Consider the following 16,951-nt stretch of genomic DNA (forward strand, 5'->3'; position numbering starts at 1 on the left):
TGTACCTTTTTTTTTAAACGTTGATTTATTTTTGAGAGAGACAGAGCACAAGTCGGGGAGGGGCAGAGAGAGGAGACACAGAATCCGAAGCAGGCTCCAGGTTCTGTGCTGTGGCGCAGAGCGCGACGCAGGGCTTGAACCCACAAGCCGCGAGATCATGACCTGAGCCGAAGTCGGGTGCTCAACGGACTAAGCCACCTAGGCGCCTTATGTTTTTGGTTTTTTTATTTTTTTTATTTTTATTTTATTATTTTATTTTACTTTATTTTATTTATATTTATATTAAAAAAAACTTTTTTAATGTTTATTTTTAACAGAGAGAGAGAGAGAGAGAGACAGAGACAAGCAGGGGAGGAGGAGCAGAGACAGGGAGACACAGAATCCCAAGCAGGCTCCAGGCTCCGAGCTGTCAGCACAGAGCCCGACACGGGGCTTGAACCCATGAACTGTGAGATCATGACCTGAGCCGAAGTCAGATGCTTAACCTCCTGAGCCATCCAGGTGCCCCTCCACCTTCCCCGACTGTAAACGGACCATGTGTTTTAAACGGAGGTGTCGGTACCGTAAGTAGGGAAGCTGAATCTCAACACGGAGCGAGAACGACTAAAACCAAAGAGCGATGCCACAGGGACGGGAGATTCCAGCCAGAGCCTGCCGCCCGCCAAAGGCCCGGCCCCTCGGTCCAGGCTGCCTCTGTGATACAGGGGCCAGCAAGTAAATATTCCAGCCTCGTGCGCCACACGGTTCCTTTTAAAAGCAGCCGGTCAACCCCGCCAACGTGGCGCGAAAGCAGCTACGGACGATCTGTACACCAGCAAGTGTGGCCCCGTGCCCATAAAACTTTATTCCTGGACGCTGAAATGTGGATTTCATATCATTTTCGTGTGTGATGAGGTATTCTTCTTTGGATTTTCTGACTTCTAACTGTTTAGAAAGCATGAAGGCCGCTCTTGGCTCGTGGGCCATACGGAAACTGACATCGGGCTGCCTGGCCTGCGTGCGGTGGCCCGGGGCCCGGCTCCAGAGACTTGCCCTTGATGTGGCCGCAGGGTCACGAGGTGAGGGACAAGGCAACACTCACTATTTGCCGTCCCGGGTCCACCCGGCCCTGGCGATGTACTCCACCCTGGGGAAGAGCGTGCTGAAGGGTTGTGCCAGCTCCTTCTCTTGGGTCGCCACGATCTAAATAAAGGGAGAGCAGACTCAGGTCACACTTGGGCCCGACCACGTGTTGCCTGGGAGGAGATGGCCGCTGCTGGGGGGGGGGGGGGGATACTGTGTCCCCCAAATCCCTATCTTGGGGTCCTGACTCCCGGTGTCTCAGAAAGGGCCTTATTCGAAGCAAGGCGGCTACAGTGTCATTAGTTAAGGTGGTGCTGGAATAGGGTAGCCCCCTTTCGTAAGGGGGATGTGAGGACTCAGCTGCCAGGCAGAGGACACCTTGTGACAAAAGGCAGGACAAGGCGAGGAGCGGGGCCGGGAACAGAGCCCCTCACGGCCGCAGAAGGAGCCGGACTGCCCACACCTTGCTATCAGACGTTTAGGCTCCAGAGCCAGGAGGCAACATGCTTCTGTGGTCTGAGCCCCCGGCATGTGGGGCTCTGTCAGGACGGCCTGTTGGCTGGGAAGCGAGGGCTCTGGCCTGGGCTGTCACCACAGGGCCAGGCAGCCTTGGGCGACACAACGTCCAGCTGCCGCGGCTTCCCGGAGGCTAACGGGGCCGGCGCTCGGCGGTTCCGGAGGATGGGCCGAGAACCACGTTGCTGGCAGGGGCTCAGTGAAGCCACCTAACGTCAGGTCTGTGTAAGATCTGCCAGAACGTTCTGGTGCGGAGTGTAGAAAGGTTTTGGTCAGGGTCTGATCATTCCGAAACCAAAACCTAACCCCCGATCGTGAAAATAAGCACATTTCATCTTCCGCCTTTTGGGAAACCTCACACAAAAAGTCATCCCGGCACAAACGTCCCAGAGCTTCCTCAGCCTGTCTGAGTGCTCTGACCTCTGACCTGGGGGGAGGGGTGGTTTCCGTCTGACCTGGCATCCCCTCGGCCCTTCTCGGTTATAGCCTCTCCTGCCCTCCCGGCTGCGGGGTCCTGAGCAAGTGCTCCCAGGGTGATAAGGACACTTGTTGTCGATACTGACCCGGGGTGACAGAGAGAAGCGTCTGGAGCACTGACCATCCCGGCGAAGTTATAGGTGAGGACCTGCCCAAATGCCAGGGACGGGGAGTGGCCGGGGCGGAGCTCTAGTCCCCTGGACGACTACCCAACGGAGCTTTCTGCTCTGGAGACTGTTCTGGAAGCTCTCGTGGGACCTTCTGCTCAAGGACCGCTCCTCAGCATCGCCTCCTCACACCCCAGGACCACCCAGAGGCAGATGAGGCCGGGCCACCACTCGTTTTTGAGACCGAGGCAGGGTGATGGGGCGCTACGGAGGCAGTGCCTTTTCGGGTTCACGTGCCCCTGGAAAGGGGGCAAGCGGCCTGCTGATGTCGCCCAACTGTCCCCCCATCTCCGCCACCTACCCCGGCCCCACCCCTCCTCACCCAGCCCCCACCCCGGGCACCCTGGCCACGCTCACCTTGCCCTGACTATCGGTCTGAAACTCGGCCAGCTTCAGGGCGATCTTGGGATTCTTGCTGCCTGCAGAAATGAAAGGGAGGTGAGGCCGGCAGGTGTCGCCCGTGAGGGCCGAGAGCAGGTGTCTGGGGTGGAGGTTGTGGGGTGATACCCTAGGAAGGTGACAAAGCCAGCGTGGGAGGGAGGGGCAGGAAGGGACCAGGTATCCAAAGGTCTCTCCGTGGGCACGTCAACGCTCTGGTCCGGGCACAAAGTCCCTCGGGCAGGCCTTTCTGACTCTGGCCCTGGACCTTGTTCCGTGACAACCGTCTTTACCATTTAAGAACGCAGGCCAGACCCCGTGCTGGGTGGGAAGGCGGGTCGTGGGGGGACAAAACGTAAAGAACATGCCTCCCTGCCTTTGGAGAGCCTGAGAGTTGGTCGCAAAGACAGGACACGTCCACAATAAGACCGTCAACGATGCGGACAGGTGACACGTGTCCCCCGTGCCTCAGCTGGGCCCCGAGCTGTCGGGAGGCACGTGGCTTACTGGCTGGGATGGCCAAATGGCACTCGCCACAGACAGGTGCGGGTCAGGCTCCGGCCCCACCTACGATCAGTCCCCACCGTGGCCTGCACGGTGCTCGCCCCGGGACGGGCAGCCCCTCTGAGCCTCAGCTTCCCACCCGTGCAGCGGGGCAGGAGGAGGGCCGGCCCTTCCCACTTGCACCAGGGACTGGAAGTATCCCTGGAAGGTCCTGTCGGGTGGAGCACACAGTAGGCGCTTCCCACGTGCTTCCCAGGGGACCAGAAACAGGCCGAACCCGGCCTGCAACGTATTTTCAGTCAGCTCGCCAAGCATTTTTAAATAATTCGAGGAGCATTTAAGAAGCAGGCCGTTTCTTGGAGCCATCTGGATTTCCGGCCTCCTCGAGAAACAGGGCAAACTCGAGCCTGCATTCTCACGAGGTGCCAAGTATCTGACGTGCCCTTGGGTGGGGCCGCACCCCCAGGCCCCCCCTCTCGCACCGTCTCCCCGGGCCCCGAGGTCACCGATAGTGGCACCGGCCCCGCTGCCGTTGTCGAGCCCGGCCTCCCTCTCTGGGTCCTGGTTGGTGCACCCCTGCCCTGCTGGGCAGCCCAGGCCACTGCCCAGTGCCCTCACCTGTCCTGGGGTATCGGTAGGAGTCCGTCTTCCTTTCTTCTAGCGCAGGAGAGGGCACATGAATAATCTCCACCTCAGACTCGTCAACTTCCTCATACAGGATCCGCAGCGTCTTACAGCCTTCCGGACCTGGAAGGGGCAGGGGGAGCTGCTGGGGGCGCCACACGTGCCTGCTGTCACCCCACCTTCTGCCGCACATAAAGGGGACCCCCAGCTCTACCACGGCAGGGCCCGGATAAGAGCCTGAGCCCCCGGGCTAAAAGCCTGGCCCTGCTGTTTACCGTAACCGTTACATCTCATGCCAGGGCCTCAGTGTTCTCACCTGCGCGATGGGAAGAACCGAGCCGTTCCTAGCACGAAATGGCACGAGAGGTGGCCCTATGTGGTATTATGGGGCTGAACTGAAATCCCGTGTTGGGAGCCCCCAGCACCTCAGAATGGGGCTGTTATTTGGGGACAGGGTGTTAGATGATGAGTTTGAGAGGAGATCATCAGAGTGGCCCGATCCAATCTGACTGGTGTCCTCATAACAAGACATGAGGGCACAGACACGCAGAGGGACGACCACGTGAGGACACGGGAGAAGACGGCCGTCCGCACACCGAGGAGAGCGGCCCCAGGAGGAAGCAGCCCCGGGGACGCCTGATGGCCGACCTCCCGCCTCCAGGACCAGGACGGTAAATGCTTATTGTTGAGCCGCCGTGTCTGGGGGGCTTGCTTCTGGCGGCCCCGGCGGAGTAACACGCGGGGCTCGGCTCAAGAAGGCTCGGGATAAGAATCGTGACAAGCGCGTGAACCCCCGAGCGGTGGCCGCTTGGAAAGGAACGCGGCACGGGCAGTGCTGACCTCACGGGGAGGGAGCCCACGGCTGTTGCCTCCTCCTGAGGCTGCCGAAAAGGGTCCCCATCTGCAGCGTCCTAGAGCCCCACCGGAGACTCGCCCCAGATGGAGCAGGGGTGCCTCCAGAACCAGGGGCCCAGCCCCACCGGGTCTGCAGGGGGGGAGGGGGCACAGGAGGGGTGAGCCGCTGGCCTGAGGCCATGCGGTGTGGGACTGGCCGCACCGCAGCCCGAACCCCTGCCTCAGACTTCTGCGTCCACCTGCCCCGCACGAAGGACTCCTGGGCCCCAGACCCCGACAGCCAGGAAGAATACTCTCGGGTTGCCGTGGCCGAGGAAAAGCCCCATCCCTTCATGCGAGACAGCACAGGAGGTGACCCCGGGTGTGGGGTCTGGGAGGGGGCTACCCCAGATGGCTGACGGCCGTGGCGTTGGCTGGGGGGGATTCTTCCTCGAAGGGGGTTCTGAGCCGGTACCAGCACGCCAGAGAAAGGACCTCTGAGATCATCTAGACCAGCGGACCCCAACCGAGGGCCGTTCTGTGTGCCCAGGGGTCGGTCACCTGAGCTGGTCAGAGCCCGAGGAACACCTCAAGTAGAGGTCAGGGATGCTGTTCAACACCTCACAGTGCTCAGGACGGCCCCCAGCACAGAGGATGAGCCAGCCCCGAAGTCCAGAGTGCCGAGGGAGAGAGATCCGGTTCGTGGCCAAGGACCCCATCTTACCGACCAGGACGCTTCAGGCCTGCAGACAGCCACAGGCTGAAAGAGCTGACCCCGGACCCTAGCTCCAGAGGCACGGGCCCCGGGGCTACACGCCGCACGGCAGCGCGCTGAGGAGCCCGGCCCAGGTGGAAGGAGAGGTCACGGCACTGTCCCCTGTAACCTGCGACCCGGCCTGAGTCTCGGGCAGCACCAGGCGGCCTCAGGTGCCCCTCTGATGGGGCGACCCCTCCTGTTCCTGGGAGCCGACTTAAACGTATCGTGCCGGCTTCTTTGTATCACAGGATTTAGTGTCTTGCTTCTGTTGATGGCAGGACCATAAGGTCTTCTTTCAAGTTAATTTAAGGACAAGGTGAGTTGAACTAGAGCGAACAGGAGACGGGGCTCTGACGGCAGACGGCCGGAGCCCGGGGCCGGGACGTGAGCACCGCTGAAGCTCACGGGGGTACGAAGGCCACGGAGAAATCAATTAGCAGCACAAGAGGGTCTGATGCTACGGGCACGTTCCAGAAACAAGTCCCCCACCCAGAGAAGGTGGATCTTGCTTGACCGAACACTGGAGGGGACAAGATACCCCCGCACTACGGGGACAAAGACACAGAGATACAAAAGGACCCACTGATCTGGCTTCTTCCACAAAGAGAAAATCCATCAAGATCGAAGCCGCGTGTAGCTTCCGCTCAGCTCTTATAGCTGGGATTTTGTCTGTGGCAGGATTCAGGGTCCTCGGGCCTGCTGACATTTGGGGCTGGATCACTCCTTGTGGGAGAGAGCCGTCCTGGCCACCGTAGGGCGCAGAGCAGCACCCGTGGCTCCTGCCTGCCTGGTACCAGTAGCCACCCAGTCGTGACAACCACGGATGTCCCCAGATGTCACCTGGGGTCTCCTGGGAGCAGAATCGTCCCTGGCTAAGAACCACTGAGAAACTCCCAGAAGATCAGAAGGTGTATATAAAAATGTTCAGGGGCGCCCGGGTGGCTCAGTCGGTTAAGCGTCCGACTTCGGCTCAGGTCACGATCTCACGGTTCGTGGGTTCGAGCCCCGTGTCGGGCTCTGTGCTGACAGCTCAGAACCTGGAGTCTGCTTCAGAGTCTGTGTCTCCCTGTGTCTCTGCCCCTTCCCTGCTTGCTCTCTGTCTCTATCTCAAAAATAGTAAACATTAAAAAAATTTTTTTAAAAATGTTCGCCATAGCACCGTTTATAACAAAAGGCGAGACCCAAACCAAACACCGGCAACAGCCGAAGCGTCGGTAGGTGTGGAACCAGTTAAACACGCCGTGGCCCATCATCACCCCAGGGACAGTTAGTCATCAGAGTCCTCTGTGTCCTGACTGCAACGGACAGAAAGTTCGTACCCCCAAATTCAAATGTCAAATCCTACCCGAAGGCGCTGGTGGGGGGAGGTGGGGCCTCCGGGAGGGGATTAAGTCAGGAGGGCGGGAGCCCCGGGAATGAGACGAGCGTGTCCTCACGACACAGGCCCAGCGAGTGCCCTGCCCTTCTGCCCTGTGAGCACGCGGGGAGAGGACAGTGGTCATGAGCCAGGAGGCAGGTTCTCAACAGACGCCGTATCCGCTGGCGCCCCGGCCTTGGACGGCTCGCCTCCAGAACCCGGAGGAAAAGATGTCTGTTGTTCCCCAGCCCCCCGGGCCTGTGGGGTCCTGTCAGAGCGGCCTGAACGGCTTGGGACACGACTATCGACACAAAAGGCTCTGCGGTTTGTTTTAAGCGAGAAGAGCCGAGAGCAGAAAAGCAGGCAGACCGTGGCTCCGCTAGCAGAAGGAACGCGCGGGAAGCGCTTTGGCAAACGCGAGGGCGCCTACCCTCCCCGGAGGCGGCAGGGCACCACCAGTAGCCGGTGAAGCGGTCGAATTCTTCCTGGATGACGAAGGTGGCCACGCCCGCAGACCTGGGGTCATCGAGGACACTGGGTGAGCCTGGACAGGGAGAGAGCCGCATGCGGTGAGGAACGCAGTGCACAGCCGGCCTCCGCCCCCAAGCACCGCGCACGTTCGAGGCTGAAACATCCTACGGCTGAGGGCGTCCGGAGCGCTGAGGGGTTGACCCGCAGCCCTGGCCCCTGCCCGCTCAATGCCAGGAGCGTCCTTAACCAGCCACCACAGCTCACGGTGTCTCCGGACGCGGCCAGCGTCCGTGCCGCCTGGGCTAAGCTTCAGGTTTAGGGAGAGAGCGCTGGGGCTGCGGGCAGGAAGGGCCGTGTGACCGGAGCCCCTGACTGGTGCAGAGCTCCACACAACATGCAGAAGGAGGTCACTTCTGGGGAGCAGGGGGGTGAGGGAGAACTCAGGGAGCACGTGAGACCCGAGCCCGACTCGGAGGAGACGGACGGGAACGGGGGGGGGGGGGTTCACGTGAGCAGAGGCAGAACAAGCACCTGGTGCGGGGAGAGGCCACCCCGGCCGACTCACACAGAGAAAACTATGGACCAGGCAGCTGGACTCCCCGTGAGGCCGGGGCAGAGCCATGCAGGACACACAGGCGGGGGAAGCGGGACAGCAGGGTCCGAGAAGGCGCCCGGTGGTCGGGGTAACGGGAGTGGGAACGGGGGCCTTTCTGGGAGCTGCGCTGGGGGCCGTCCACACGAGCACCCACCCGGGACAGGAGCCGGCCCCCTGCGTGGCCTCACCTCTATGGCAGAAGGTCAGCCGCCGCTCCTCGCCTGTCTCGATGTTGGCCACCCACAGGTCATTGTTGTTGATGAAGGAGAAGAAGGCGGGGTCGGCAGGGCAGATCTTGGGGTCCATGCGGGGCCCGGTGCACTGGGTCTTGATTTCCAGGGGCTTCATGGGGGACACCTGGGGACACAGAGGTCTGGCTCAGGGGGACGGGAGGTTGCCCGGCCACCCGCCCTGCCCCCAGCCAGTGACCAGGGCTCACCATGAAGCCGTTCTTGCCCCCGTCCCGACAGTGGAAGAGGCTGTTGCTGGCCTGGAAGAGGAAGAGGCCGCTCTCGCTGTGGAAGTCGTAGGAGGTGATGCCAAAGACCCCCAGGCGCTTCCGTTCCCGAAGGAGCTCTTCCTCCCGAGAGTAGACTCCGTGGTGGGGAGTGGCCTGGGGACACACACAGATGGGCCCGCGTCAGCAGCCAGGAGCCCGGCACCCGGGCACTCCTGGGAGGGCTCGGCGCACCTGCCGTGGCTCCACACCAGAGGGAACTTTCTGCTGAGCAGAGCTGTCCAGCGGAGCTCCCCAACCAGGGGGCCAGAGCGGCCCGAGCCCGGGGGGGCCATGAGGTGCCCAGGCGGGCTCGGCAACAGGGCTGGTTGACAGGCTCCGGGCTCGCCCGAGGCTTCCTCCCCTCTGGGCCCGTCTCTGGGCTCGCCTGGGCCCACATCTGCCCAGAGATCCTCTCTGAGGCAGACGGGGCTCTCCCCTAGCCGCCGGCACGGGCGGCTACCCAAGGTACTCTCCCCTGCTCCCCGACGCCAATGCCGCAGACGCCCTCCCTCCTGCCCTGAGCACCATCCCATCCAACCAGAGCTTTGGGTGAACCCTCCCTCCACCACACACTTCTGCTTTCTGCACGGGGGGAGCGGGGCAAATTCAGGACCACCGGGCCACCCAAACACCCAACCCGGAGGGGTCTGGGCGCGCGGCTGCCCCGAGGAGAACTCTGAACACGACGGGGCAACGTTCCCAGCAAGAAACGTGTTTTTGAAAAGCAGAACCCGGAGTGCCACGACCGCCCCCCCGCCCACCCCGCCTGGTGGGCCTGGGGCAGAAGTGAGGGCGGCCACACGGGTGTGGAGAAATGCACGATGTGCCTCCACGACCACAAAGAAATCAACATAAACCACGGCAAAAGGCACCCCCGTCCCTCGCCGGCCCTCTTCTCCCTAGGTGAGCCGACTTTGGATGAGGTTAAGTACCAGCCAAGCCTCCCCTGCAGGAACCAGGTTGGTTCCAAGTCTTTGTGAGGCGTGGAAAAGACACTTCTGGTAAGAGCGCTCGTCAGAGCCCGCACTGGGGCTGGAGCACAGCGGGAAGGGGGGCCCTGCACCTGTCTCCCTCGCCCTGGGCGGGGGTGGGGGGGGTGGAGAGGGGGCCCAGGGCAGCGCCGGCCGGAGCCCCGCAGCACAGAGCCCCGCAGCACGGGCTCACCTGGAAGTGATCCAGCATCTGCTTCCAGGACAGGAGCAACAGAGCCTCCTTCCGGACCTTCCTGGGGATCTCTGAGTAGAGGAGGGAGTTCTCGCGGCTGCCATAAGGCATCCCTTGGGGGGAAGAGAGAAAAACCAGAATGGGTGACCTTGCCCAGGGCGAGGAGAGGGCCTGGGGCAAGGGCTGGCCTCAGGGGTGACGCTGGCTCCCCGCGGCTGGCTCCTCTCCAACCTCTCCCTCCCCCCGCCTCCCCCCCCCCCCCCCCCGCGCAGCCCTCCCCACAGATGCTCCGGCCCCGGGTTCGAGCCCATTAGCAACAGTAATGGGATCTTCCACACCTGAGAGGTTTGGACAGATGCCTTGTGCTAAGTTACCGAAGGACTAGCGCGCGAGAGAACAAAAAGGGTCGGGGAAACCCAGCTCTCAACAGGTGAGGCTCAGGGCTCGGGTGTCTGTTCCCGTCAAAGTCTTCCGCACAGGCCAAGGATCAATCCGGGGTCAGAGAAAGAGCAAACGTAGGAAGGGAGCCGGGAAACGCACACCCCACCAGCACCCCTCCCCTCGGCTCCGCTGGCCCCCGCCGGCCCCCACCCGCTCGACACCAGGAGCGCCTGGGTGGTGACAGCCACAGACGCCCCCAGATGCCCCACTGATCTAATCTGAGCCTGTCTGCAAGAGGACAGTAGCCGCCTGGTGAGGACTCCGTGTGGACGAAACGAGCCGGACGCAGGAGGCGCAGGCGCGTCGCGCGGTGTCCCCGATGGGTCGCTCGGAGGGACATGGGCTACTTCGCCAGTGAAGTCGCTGTTTCTCGTGTTCTTGCCCCTTGGCTGCATCCTACTGTCAAAGGGGCGGTCGTGTTCTTAGTGGCAAATGAAGCAACAGCCTCTCTTCCGACCCGCGGCGTCTTCAAGTCAACGCATGACGGCGGGGCTGTTGTTAACGGGCTAACAATGCCGGGCCCCTCTCGGTCCGTGCTCTCCAGGGGGAAGACTCCACGTGGCGGTGGCAGCCTCTTCGGGGACCTCCTCGTACGCGCTCTCGCCTCTACGAGCGGGGGACAGGGAGGCCCCGCGCTCAGCGCCTCTGGGGCCAGAGCCTGACAGATAACGTCTGTTCTCGTCACGACTCTCTTTACGGACAGCTGGTTCACGTGGCAATGCACGAGGGCTTTCCACTTCCGATCAACGTGGCACGGAAGTTCAGTTAGCAACAGAAGAACGTATCTCAAGAGGAAAGGTTTCAAGGGCAACCTTAGGAAGCTCACGCTGAGAAAAACGCAAAGGTGATGTAGACGTGCGCGTGAGCCACACCCACGGTTTCACGGCCAAGGCCCCTCGACACTGTGCCTTCTGCCTCTCATCCCCAGCTCGAGGCACAGGCGTGACGCCGCCCCCCCCCCCCCCGGGGCATCCTTCCTTCTCAAGTTCATGTGACAGGTGGGGACAGACAGGTGGGGACAAGAATCTCACGGTGCATGACCCCATTCCCATGCAACGTCCAGGACAGGCAACCCCAGAGAGACAGGAAGCAGACTCATGGTGGCCAGGAGCCGGGGGCGGGAGGGGAGCGAGAGCTAATGGCTCCAGGGTTTCTTTCTGGGGTGACGGAAACGTTCTGGAATTAGACGGTGGGGTTGCACAACGCTGTGAGTGCACTAAAAGCCAGGGGCGCCCACCTTTAGAAGGGAGAGTTTTAGGCTGTGTGGATTACACCCCGTTAAGAGCCGTGTGGGAGCCGTGTGGAGGGCCGGGAGGAAGCAGCCAGCAGCCCGAGCTCCGAGCTCTGGACCCCCTGTTCTCGGGGCTCAGCGGGAGAGCCAGAGGCCTCCCAACAGGAAGTCAACAGAACGGCCTTGCCAAGGACATCGGAGCCACCTCCTCCACCCAGCGCATTAATAAGTGACGGCACCAAATGGCACAGAGCAGCACATTCCCTGCGGCGCCCTGGCACCTGTGCTGGTGATGTCACACGCTGGGCGTGTAAGCCCAGCGTCTGATTTCTGCTGCCCCTGCCCCTCCCCTGCCTCCCCCCTTGCCAGCTCCACCCCACCTCTGGGGACAGCACCCCAGCCCCCAAAATCCACCGGGGTGGCAGGTGGCCCAGATGTGCACAAGCACCATCTTTGGGCACTGCGGCCTCAGGAGCCAGCGTGATGGGCATGTGACCCGCACTGGGTCCGGGCTCTCCTCTAGGTCACGAGGACACAAGAGGCCCCCTCCCCCTGCTGAGGGACTCCCAGAGAGGTCACGGGCCCTGCGTCGTCCTCTGTCCTACGGGAGACGCCCACCTGCAGGGGACAAGCCGACCAACCCACGCAGAGCCGGAGAAGCTGCGGTCCGAGCCCTGGAACCCGACCGCCACCATCGTCGGCCACGGAAGCCCGCACATTCCCTCCTCTGCTGAGTTTCTTCGTGCTGGACTCATCCGTCGTGTGCATCCGGCAGAGCCCTCCCTGAGGCCCCGGTGACGGTGAGGCCGGCGCGCACTCTGGGGGAGGGGCTCCCAGGGGAAGCACGGCGGCATGGCCCTCGGAGGCCCCTTCTGTTCCATCTGCAAACAAGGCTGGCTGCAGCGTTCCTGGGGCCAGACCAGCACAATGACCTATCACGAAAGTACTCGGGGGCTCCAGGGGGGCGTGCCCCAAGAACCTGGACACGAAGTGAGCTTCGGGGCACCCCGAAGGTACTGAGTGATGCAGACGGATGACCTCAAAGGTGAGCTACGTCACCCCAAAAGAGCAGGATGGCTCGGAGATGTCCGGGGAGGGTTCTGGGGTCTCCGCCAAGTCCACAGCCCTTGTCTAGGGCTGTCTGTCCCCTACCCGCCGTGGTGGCAGGCGTCCTGCGGACTGCAGGGACCCACTCACCCCAGCCCCGGCCCCACGTACGGGCCGCAGACAAGACATCTGACCTACGTCGAACCGACCTAGTTCCCGCTCCCAGAAATTCCGAGAGCTCGTCCATTTGTGCGGGTGGCTGGAACCTGAGATGGGTCACCCTGGGCGCGTGGCGGTGGAAGGCAGGTGTCCGGTGGGGGCGGATGTGTGGAGCAGAGCGTGTGCGGGGCAGACGCCTGGGCCCCTCGCACCTCCTGGTTCCCAGGGCCATGGCCTGAGGCCCGGGGTGGGGGCTCCCCAGCACACCCGAGTCCTTCCTGTGAGGTGCCCTTGGTGGTTCAAACCAGCTCAGGGGGTTTCCATCCCTTTCGGCAGCTCTGCGGTTGGCTGAACAGTGGCCCCCAAATGCTCAGGTCCTGATCCCCAGACCCTGGGAGTTCGTCACCTTCTGCGGCAAGAGGGAACCTGCAGAGGGGATTCGGTTAAGGGTCTGGAGTTGGGGAGAAGCCTGGATTACCCGGGTGGGCCCCGAATGGAATCCCGTGCCCTCATAAGGGAGACCGAGGCAGACTTCAGACACAAGGCAGAGGAGGAGGCCCCGTGCCCCGGCGGCCACACCTGAACTCGGAAGAGGCAAGGAACGGGTCCTCCCCCACGGCCTCTGCAGGAAGCGCAGTGCGGCCTGCGGACACCTTGACTTTGGCCCGGAGAAACGGATTTCAGACTTCTGGTCTTCAGAACCGCGACAGAATACATTTCTGTTTGTGTTAAGCCGCCGAGTCGGCAGTGATTTGCGACAGCGGGAGCCCCACGAAACTCATACACGTATCCGGCCCAGGACGGCAGCCTGACCTTGAGTCGGCGAGGGGTGGAAAACCGAGCTGGGGGCCGTGGCACCACGGGGAAGGGAGAAGCAGCGGCCGCCACAGTCCACGTGTCCCGGCCACCTCTGCCCCCGAGAGCCACGCCCCCTGAATGACCGTCGCCCGAAGCACGCCCAATCCTCGTCTCTCCCAGGCCCGAGCTGGCATCCCTTGTCTGTAAAGGGCCACGCGGTACAGATTTTCAGCGGCGGCGGGGGGCACACGGCTTCTGCTGCAACTACGCTCGGGAGCGGCCGCGGAGGGGACAGGGACGAACCGGGGCGGCCGAGGCCCAGCAGAACCAGATCTCCAAAACGGACGGCGGGCGCTTGCTGACCTCTGTTCCCGATCCCTCCTCTTCCAACCCCGCGCTCACCAAACCACCAACGTGCTTTCCACACACGTCTGTCTCTACGAAGGGGTGCCGCACCGAGTCTGCGGAGGGCAGAGCCACCCGGCGTCCAGTTGCTGCCGTGGCCCTCGGCGGGGGTCAGCCGCAGGCAGAGGACGCCCCTCGCCGACCGGTGCGTGCCACCCCTCACGCCAACGCTGACCGAGGGCCCGGCCGGGGCCGGCATCGTCCCGGAGGGGCCGTGGGTCCTTAGAGGACGGTCAGGCCCTGAGTGTCGAGTCGAGGGCCGAGGCTGAACACCCGACCCGGGTCACCAATCGTGGGCCGTTGCTGCTTCCACAGGGACACGCCCGGCCCTGTTGCCGCAGGGGCCCCGCGAGACCTTCGGGCAAAGCAAGGCAACGTCCGCTTGCTCAGTAGAAACTCGCTGCCCACCTGCCAGGAGCCAGGCCTGCGTGAGGCCCCACCGGTTCCCCCACAGGCCCTCCCGGGGCCGGCAGGGAACACAAACCCACGAGCGGCCGCCGCCGGGGATGCAGACAGCGCTGCCCCCGAGGCACGTGGCGCAGAAGGAAGCGACGAGCAGGTAACGTGCTTATCCAGGCGTCTGGGGCGAGGACCGCGATCGTGTGACAAGCCGCTTGTGTCGTTTATCCCCGGGCGCACTCAAAGAGCCTTCCCACGCGTGGGCCCACGGCGCGCACCCACGGGAGTTACTTGTGACTCCGACGGCCAGGAGCCGCTCACTGGCCCGGCCCGGCCCGGCCCGGGGGGCTGGGAAACGACTCAGGGGCAGGCCCAGCTGCCCTGGTTCTGGAGACGATCGCGGCGGCTCAGAGCCACGTCCAAGGCCCAGCCACGGCACGGCTGCAACCCAACGGGGCAGGGCCGCCCTCTGCTCCACTCACCTGCACACCTGCCGCCCCCCCACCTCCCCCCGCAGCACCCTTGAGCCAGACCGCTGCTGCAAACGGAAGTCACCGTGGGGGGCACGGCCTCATGGGACATCTGCCCAGGGCCAGGCCCTTCTTTTTGGACCTCCTAACCGATAGGACCGGCTGGGCCTCAGGGCGCCTGGAGGGCTCACCCAGGTAGTAGAGGCGGTGGGAGTGGGGGCCCGACTCGTCTGTCTTCTGCACGAACTGGAAGTCGTGTGGAGCCTTGTTGACGATGAGGCCCGAGTTCTTGCGGCTGCCGTGGATGATGTTCCGGAGCCCGTCCCACGAGTGTTTCTGCACCTGGAAGCGGGAGGCCGGGTCCTCCGTCCCGACCGCGTCACCCCGCTCAGACGCTGGCGCCCCAGTGGCCATCCTCTCTGTCCCCTCAGAATTCAGCGACAAGCTGTAAGGGGGAGGGGACAGTGGGGAGACGATGAGAAGGGAGGATGACGCCCATGTGTCACTGACAAGCTGCCCCCTCGTCAGACGCTCCTGAACCCCCCCGACGAGCCCCCCTGCAACTGTCCCAGCCCCCCTAAATACGTCCCAAATGTGTCGTTCTATTTCTTTCAAACACCACAAATGCTTCCGAGATCCAAGCCGCTGCCACCTGTGTGCCGAATGACCCCAACATCTCGCTAACGGACCCAACACATCCACCGCAGATCTGACCCCATCGCTTAAACGTCTTCCTTGCTTTTCCAGAGTCCTGGGGGTAAAAACCAGTCCTTGTCACGGCCTTCAAGGCTCTCTGTCCTCTGACCCCCGCCAGCCCCTCGAACCTCATCCCCCTTTTATCAGTTGCCCAGCCAAACTGGCCTTCCGTTGGCCCTTCAAACAGGCCAGACTCCTTCCCACCTTGGCACGTGCTTCCCTCTGCCTGAAACACTTTTCCCCTCTCTCCGCTTGACTAACGTCCAATCAGATCTCAGTGTAAGTATCTGTCGGGTCCTCAGAAACCTTCCGTGACCATCTGTACCGAAGCTGGTCTCTCCATTAGGCGCGTCAGCGACTAACGTCCCCTGCCCTCAGAGCACTGGCACAAGGGTTGTCTGTTGATCACCTGTCCCGTTCATGGCAGTGGCCCCAGAACCTCAGGAGGCCCCTGGCTCCCAGGACGCATTCCACAGAGGGCCGTGTGGAATGATTATCTTGCATTAAGCCCTCGGGGAGACAGGCTCGCTCACACGCAAAGAACGGAGCGTAAAGAATTAATCGGCACAGCTCGTCCCCCGTGCCATCCAGCCTGGGGTCCAGCAGGGGAAACTCGTGCCTCACGGGACAGGCTCAGAGAGACAAGCAGTTGTGCACAGACGGTGTGAGAACCCCAGCAGAGAGAACGGACGCCCCTCGGGACAGCCCGCCCCACCCCTCCCCCGCTCCCTGAGCAGCTGTGGCCGAGGCCCCGTCCCTCCCTTCTCTCCCCCTGGCTGTTGGGCACATTTCTTGAGCGGACTGGACTAGCCAGGCAAATATTTGCTTTAGGGAAATCTAAACATAGCCACAGTGACCCGGTTCCGGAAGAGCCGGGCTCTCTAGCGAGGCCGCCAAGGTGAGCGGGGCGGCCTCCCTCTCCTCCGTGGGCATCGGACGGCCTAAGGTCTCGCTGAATGCCGGGCCTCCTTGTGCTCTGGGATTAGCGGCTTTGCTCCGGGATTAGTGGCTTTGCTTTACAGGCGGAGCCCGGGCTTCACTGGTCAAAAGTGGGAGTCGTTACTGCTACACAGGGACAAGGACAGGGACAGCCCAGGCCGAGGGCTTCAGAGAAGCACCAGGCAGAGCTGTGCCCACCTTCACACGGTGCCCTCCAATTCCCAGAAGGGCCTGCCCCTTCGCAGCAAGACACCCCCCCGAGTCCCCATACGGGAGAAAGGACCCCTGTCTCCTGCTTCGAGGGGCAAGAGGAGACGCTTCTGAGCATGGCCTCCGTGGGCCGATTTTCAGAGTTCCCTTTCCACCCTGACCCTGTATCAGACGAGGGACAGAAAAGCCTCCCTGACTCCCGTCCTACTGGACCCAGCCAGGGCTCGGGGGGCTCGGGGGGCACGGCAAGCAGGCGGTTCCTGCTCCCCAGCCACAAAGAGTGCCCTCGGTTCACAACTTCCTACGATGGCTTTGAAGCCACGGATCACAGGCCATCAGGGCTTTTGGGACCCTCGGGGCAAATGAACCCAAGCCAGAAAAGACGGGAGACCCAGTGAGGGTCACATGCAGCATGTCCCGGCCCCCCCCCCACCCCCAGAGCTGTGGTTTACCTCCATGGGCGGCGCTGGGCACGGGCAGTGTCAGGCAGGGGCTGGGGCCAGGACAGGCGGAGCGCTCCGGAACCCACATGGCCCCGAGCGCTGCTGACAACCAGCCCAGAAAACCAGGCCAGGGGACTCCTCCGACCAGCCCAGCCCCCACCCCCACCCCACCCCACCCCCGAAACTGCGGCCACCGTTCAGGCCTTGCTCACGGCAGCAAAACCGATCACAACCTCCAGGGTTCCCAAAGGGGACCCCATAAGCTGAGAGCCGGGCAGAAACGCTCACAGAATCATGTGGCTTATTTC

At 62.8% G+C, this 16,951-nt stretch overlaps 1 protein-coding gene and 1 long non-coding RNA gene across 12 annotated transcripts in view; one reads left to right on the forward strand and one right to left on the reverse strand.

Moving 5' to 3' along the window:
- The window catches only part of DPP9 (dipeptidyl peptidase 9), a 40,733-nt gene that overhangs the window by 18,612 nt on the left and 5,170 nt on the right, over positions 1 to 16,951 (reverse strand). For 6 of the 11 annotated variants that reach the window (XM_045044107.1, XM_045044118.1, XM_045044104.1 and 3 more), the window contains 9 exons: positions 15,008 to 15,106; positions 14,547 to 14,800; positions 9,406 to 9,518; positions 8,182 to 8,355; positions 7,931 to 8,099; positions 7,107 to 7,220; positions 3,723 to 3,851; positions 2,580 to 2,641; positions 1,082 to 1,182 (listed from right to left, as the gene is read on the reverse strand). In XM_045044107.1, coding sequence (XP_044900042.1) covers positions 1,082 to 1,182; positions 2,580 to 2,641; positions 3,723 to 3,851; positions 7,107 to 7,220; positions 7,931 to 8,099; positions 8,182 to 8,355; positions 9,406 to 9,518; positions 14,547 to 14,800; positions 15,008 to 15,106 — 1,215 coding nt within the window. Of the gene's footprint in view, positions 1 to 1,080; positions 1,183 to 2,579; positions 2,642 to 3,722; positions 3,852 to 7,106; positions 7,221 to 7,930; positions 8,100 to 8,181; positions 8,356 to 9,405; positions 9,519 to 14,546; positions 14,801 to 15,007; positions 15,107 to 16,951 lie in introns of those variants that run through there. The other 5 variants (XM_023250867.2, XM_023250871.2, XM_023250870.2 and 2 more) reach the window with 2 other exon arrangements.
- LOC123381844 lies at positions 11,441 to 16,094 on the forward strand. Its single transcript, XR_006589314.1, has 2 exons — positions 11,441 to 12,122; positions 12,620 to 16,094. It is a non-coding gene; the product is annotated as an uncharacterized LOC123381844 (long non-coding RNA).

The sequence above is a fragment of the Felis catus genome, chromosome A2 (genome assembly GCF_018350175.1).
Source record: "Felis catus isolate Fca126 chromosome A2, F.catus_Fca126_mat1.0, whole genome shotgun sequence".
NCBI classification, from domain to species: Eukaryota; Metazoa; Chordata; class Mammalia; order Carnivora; family Felidae; genus Felis; species Felis catus.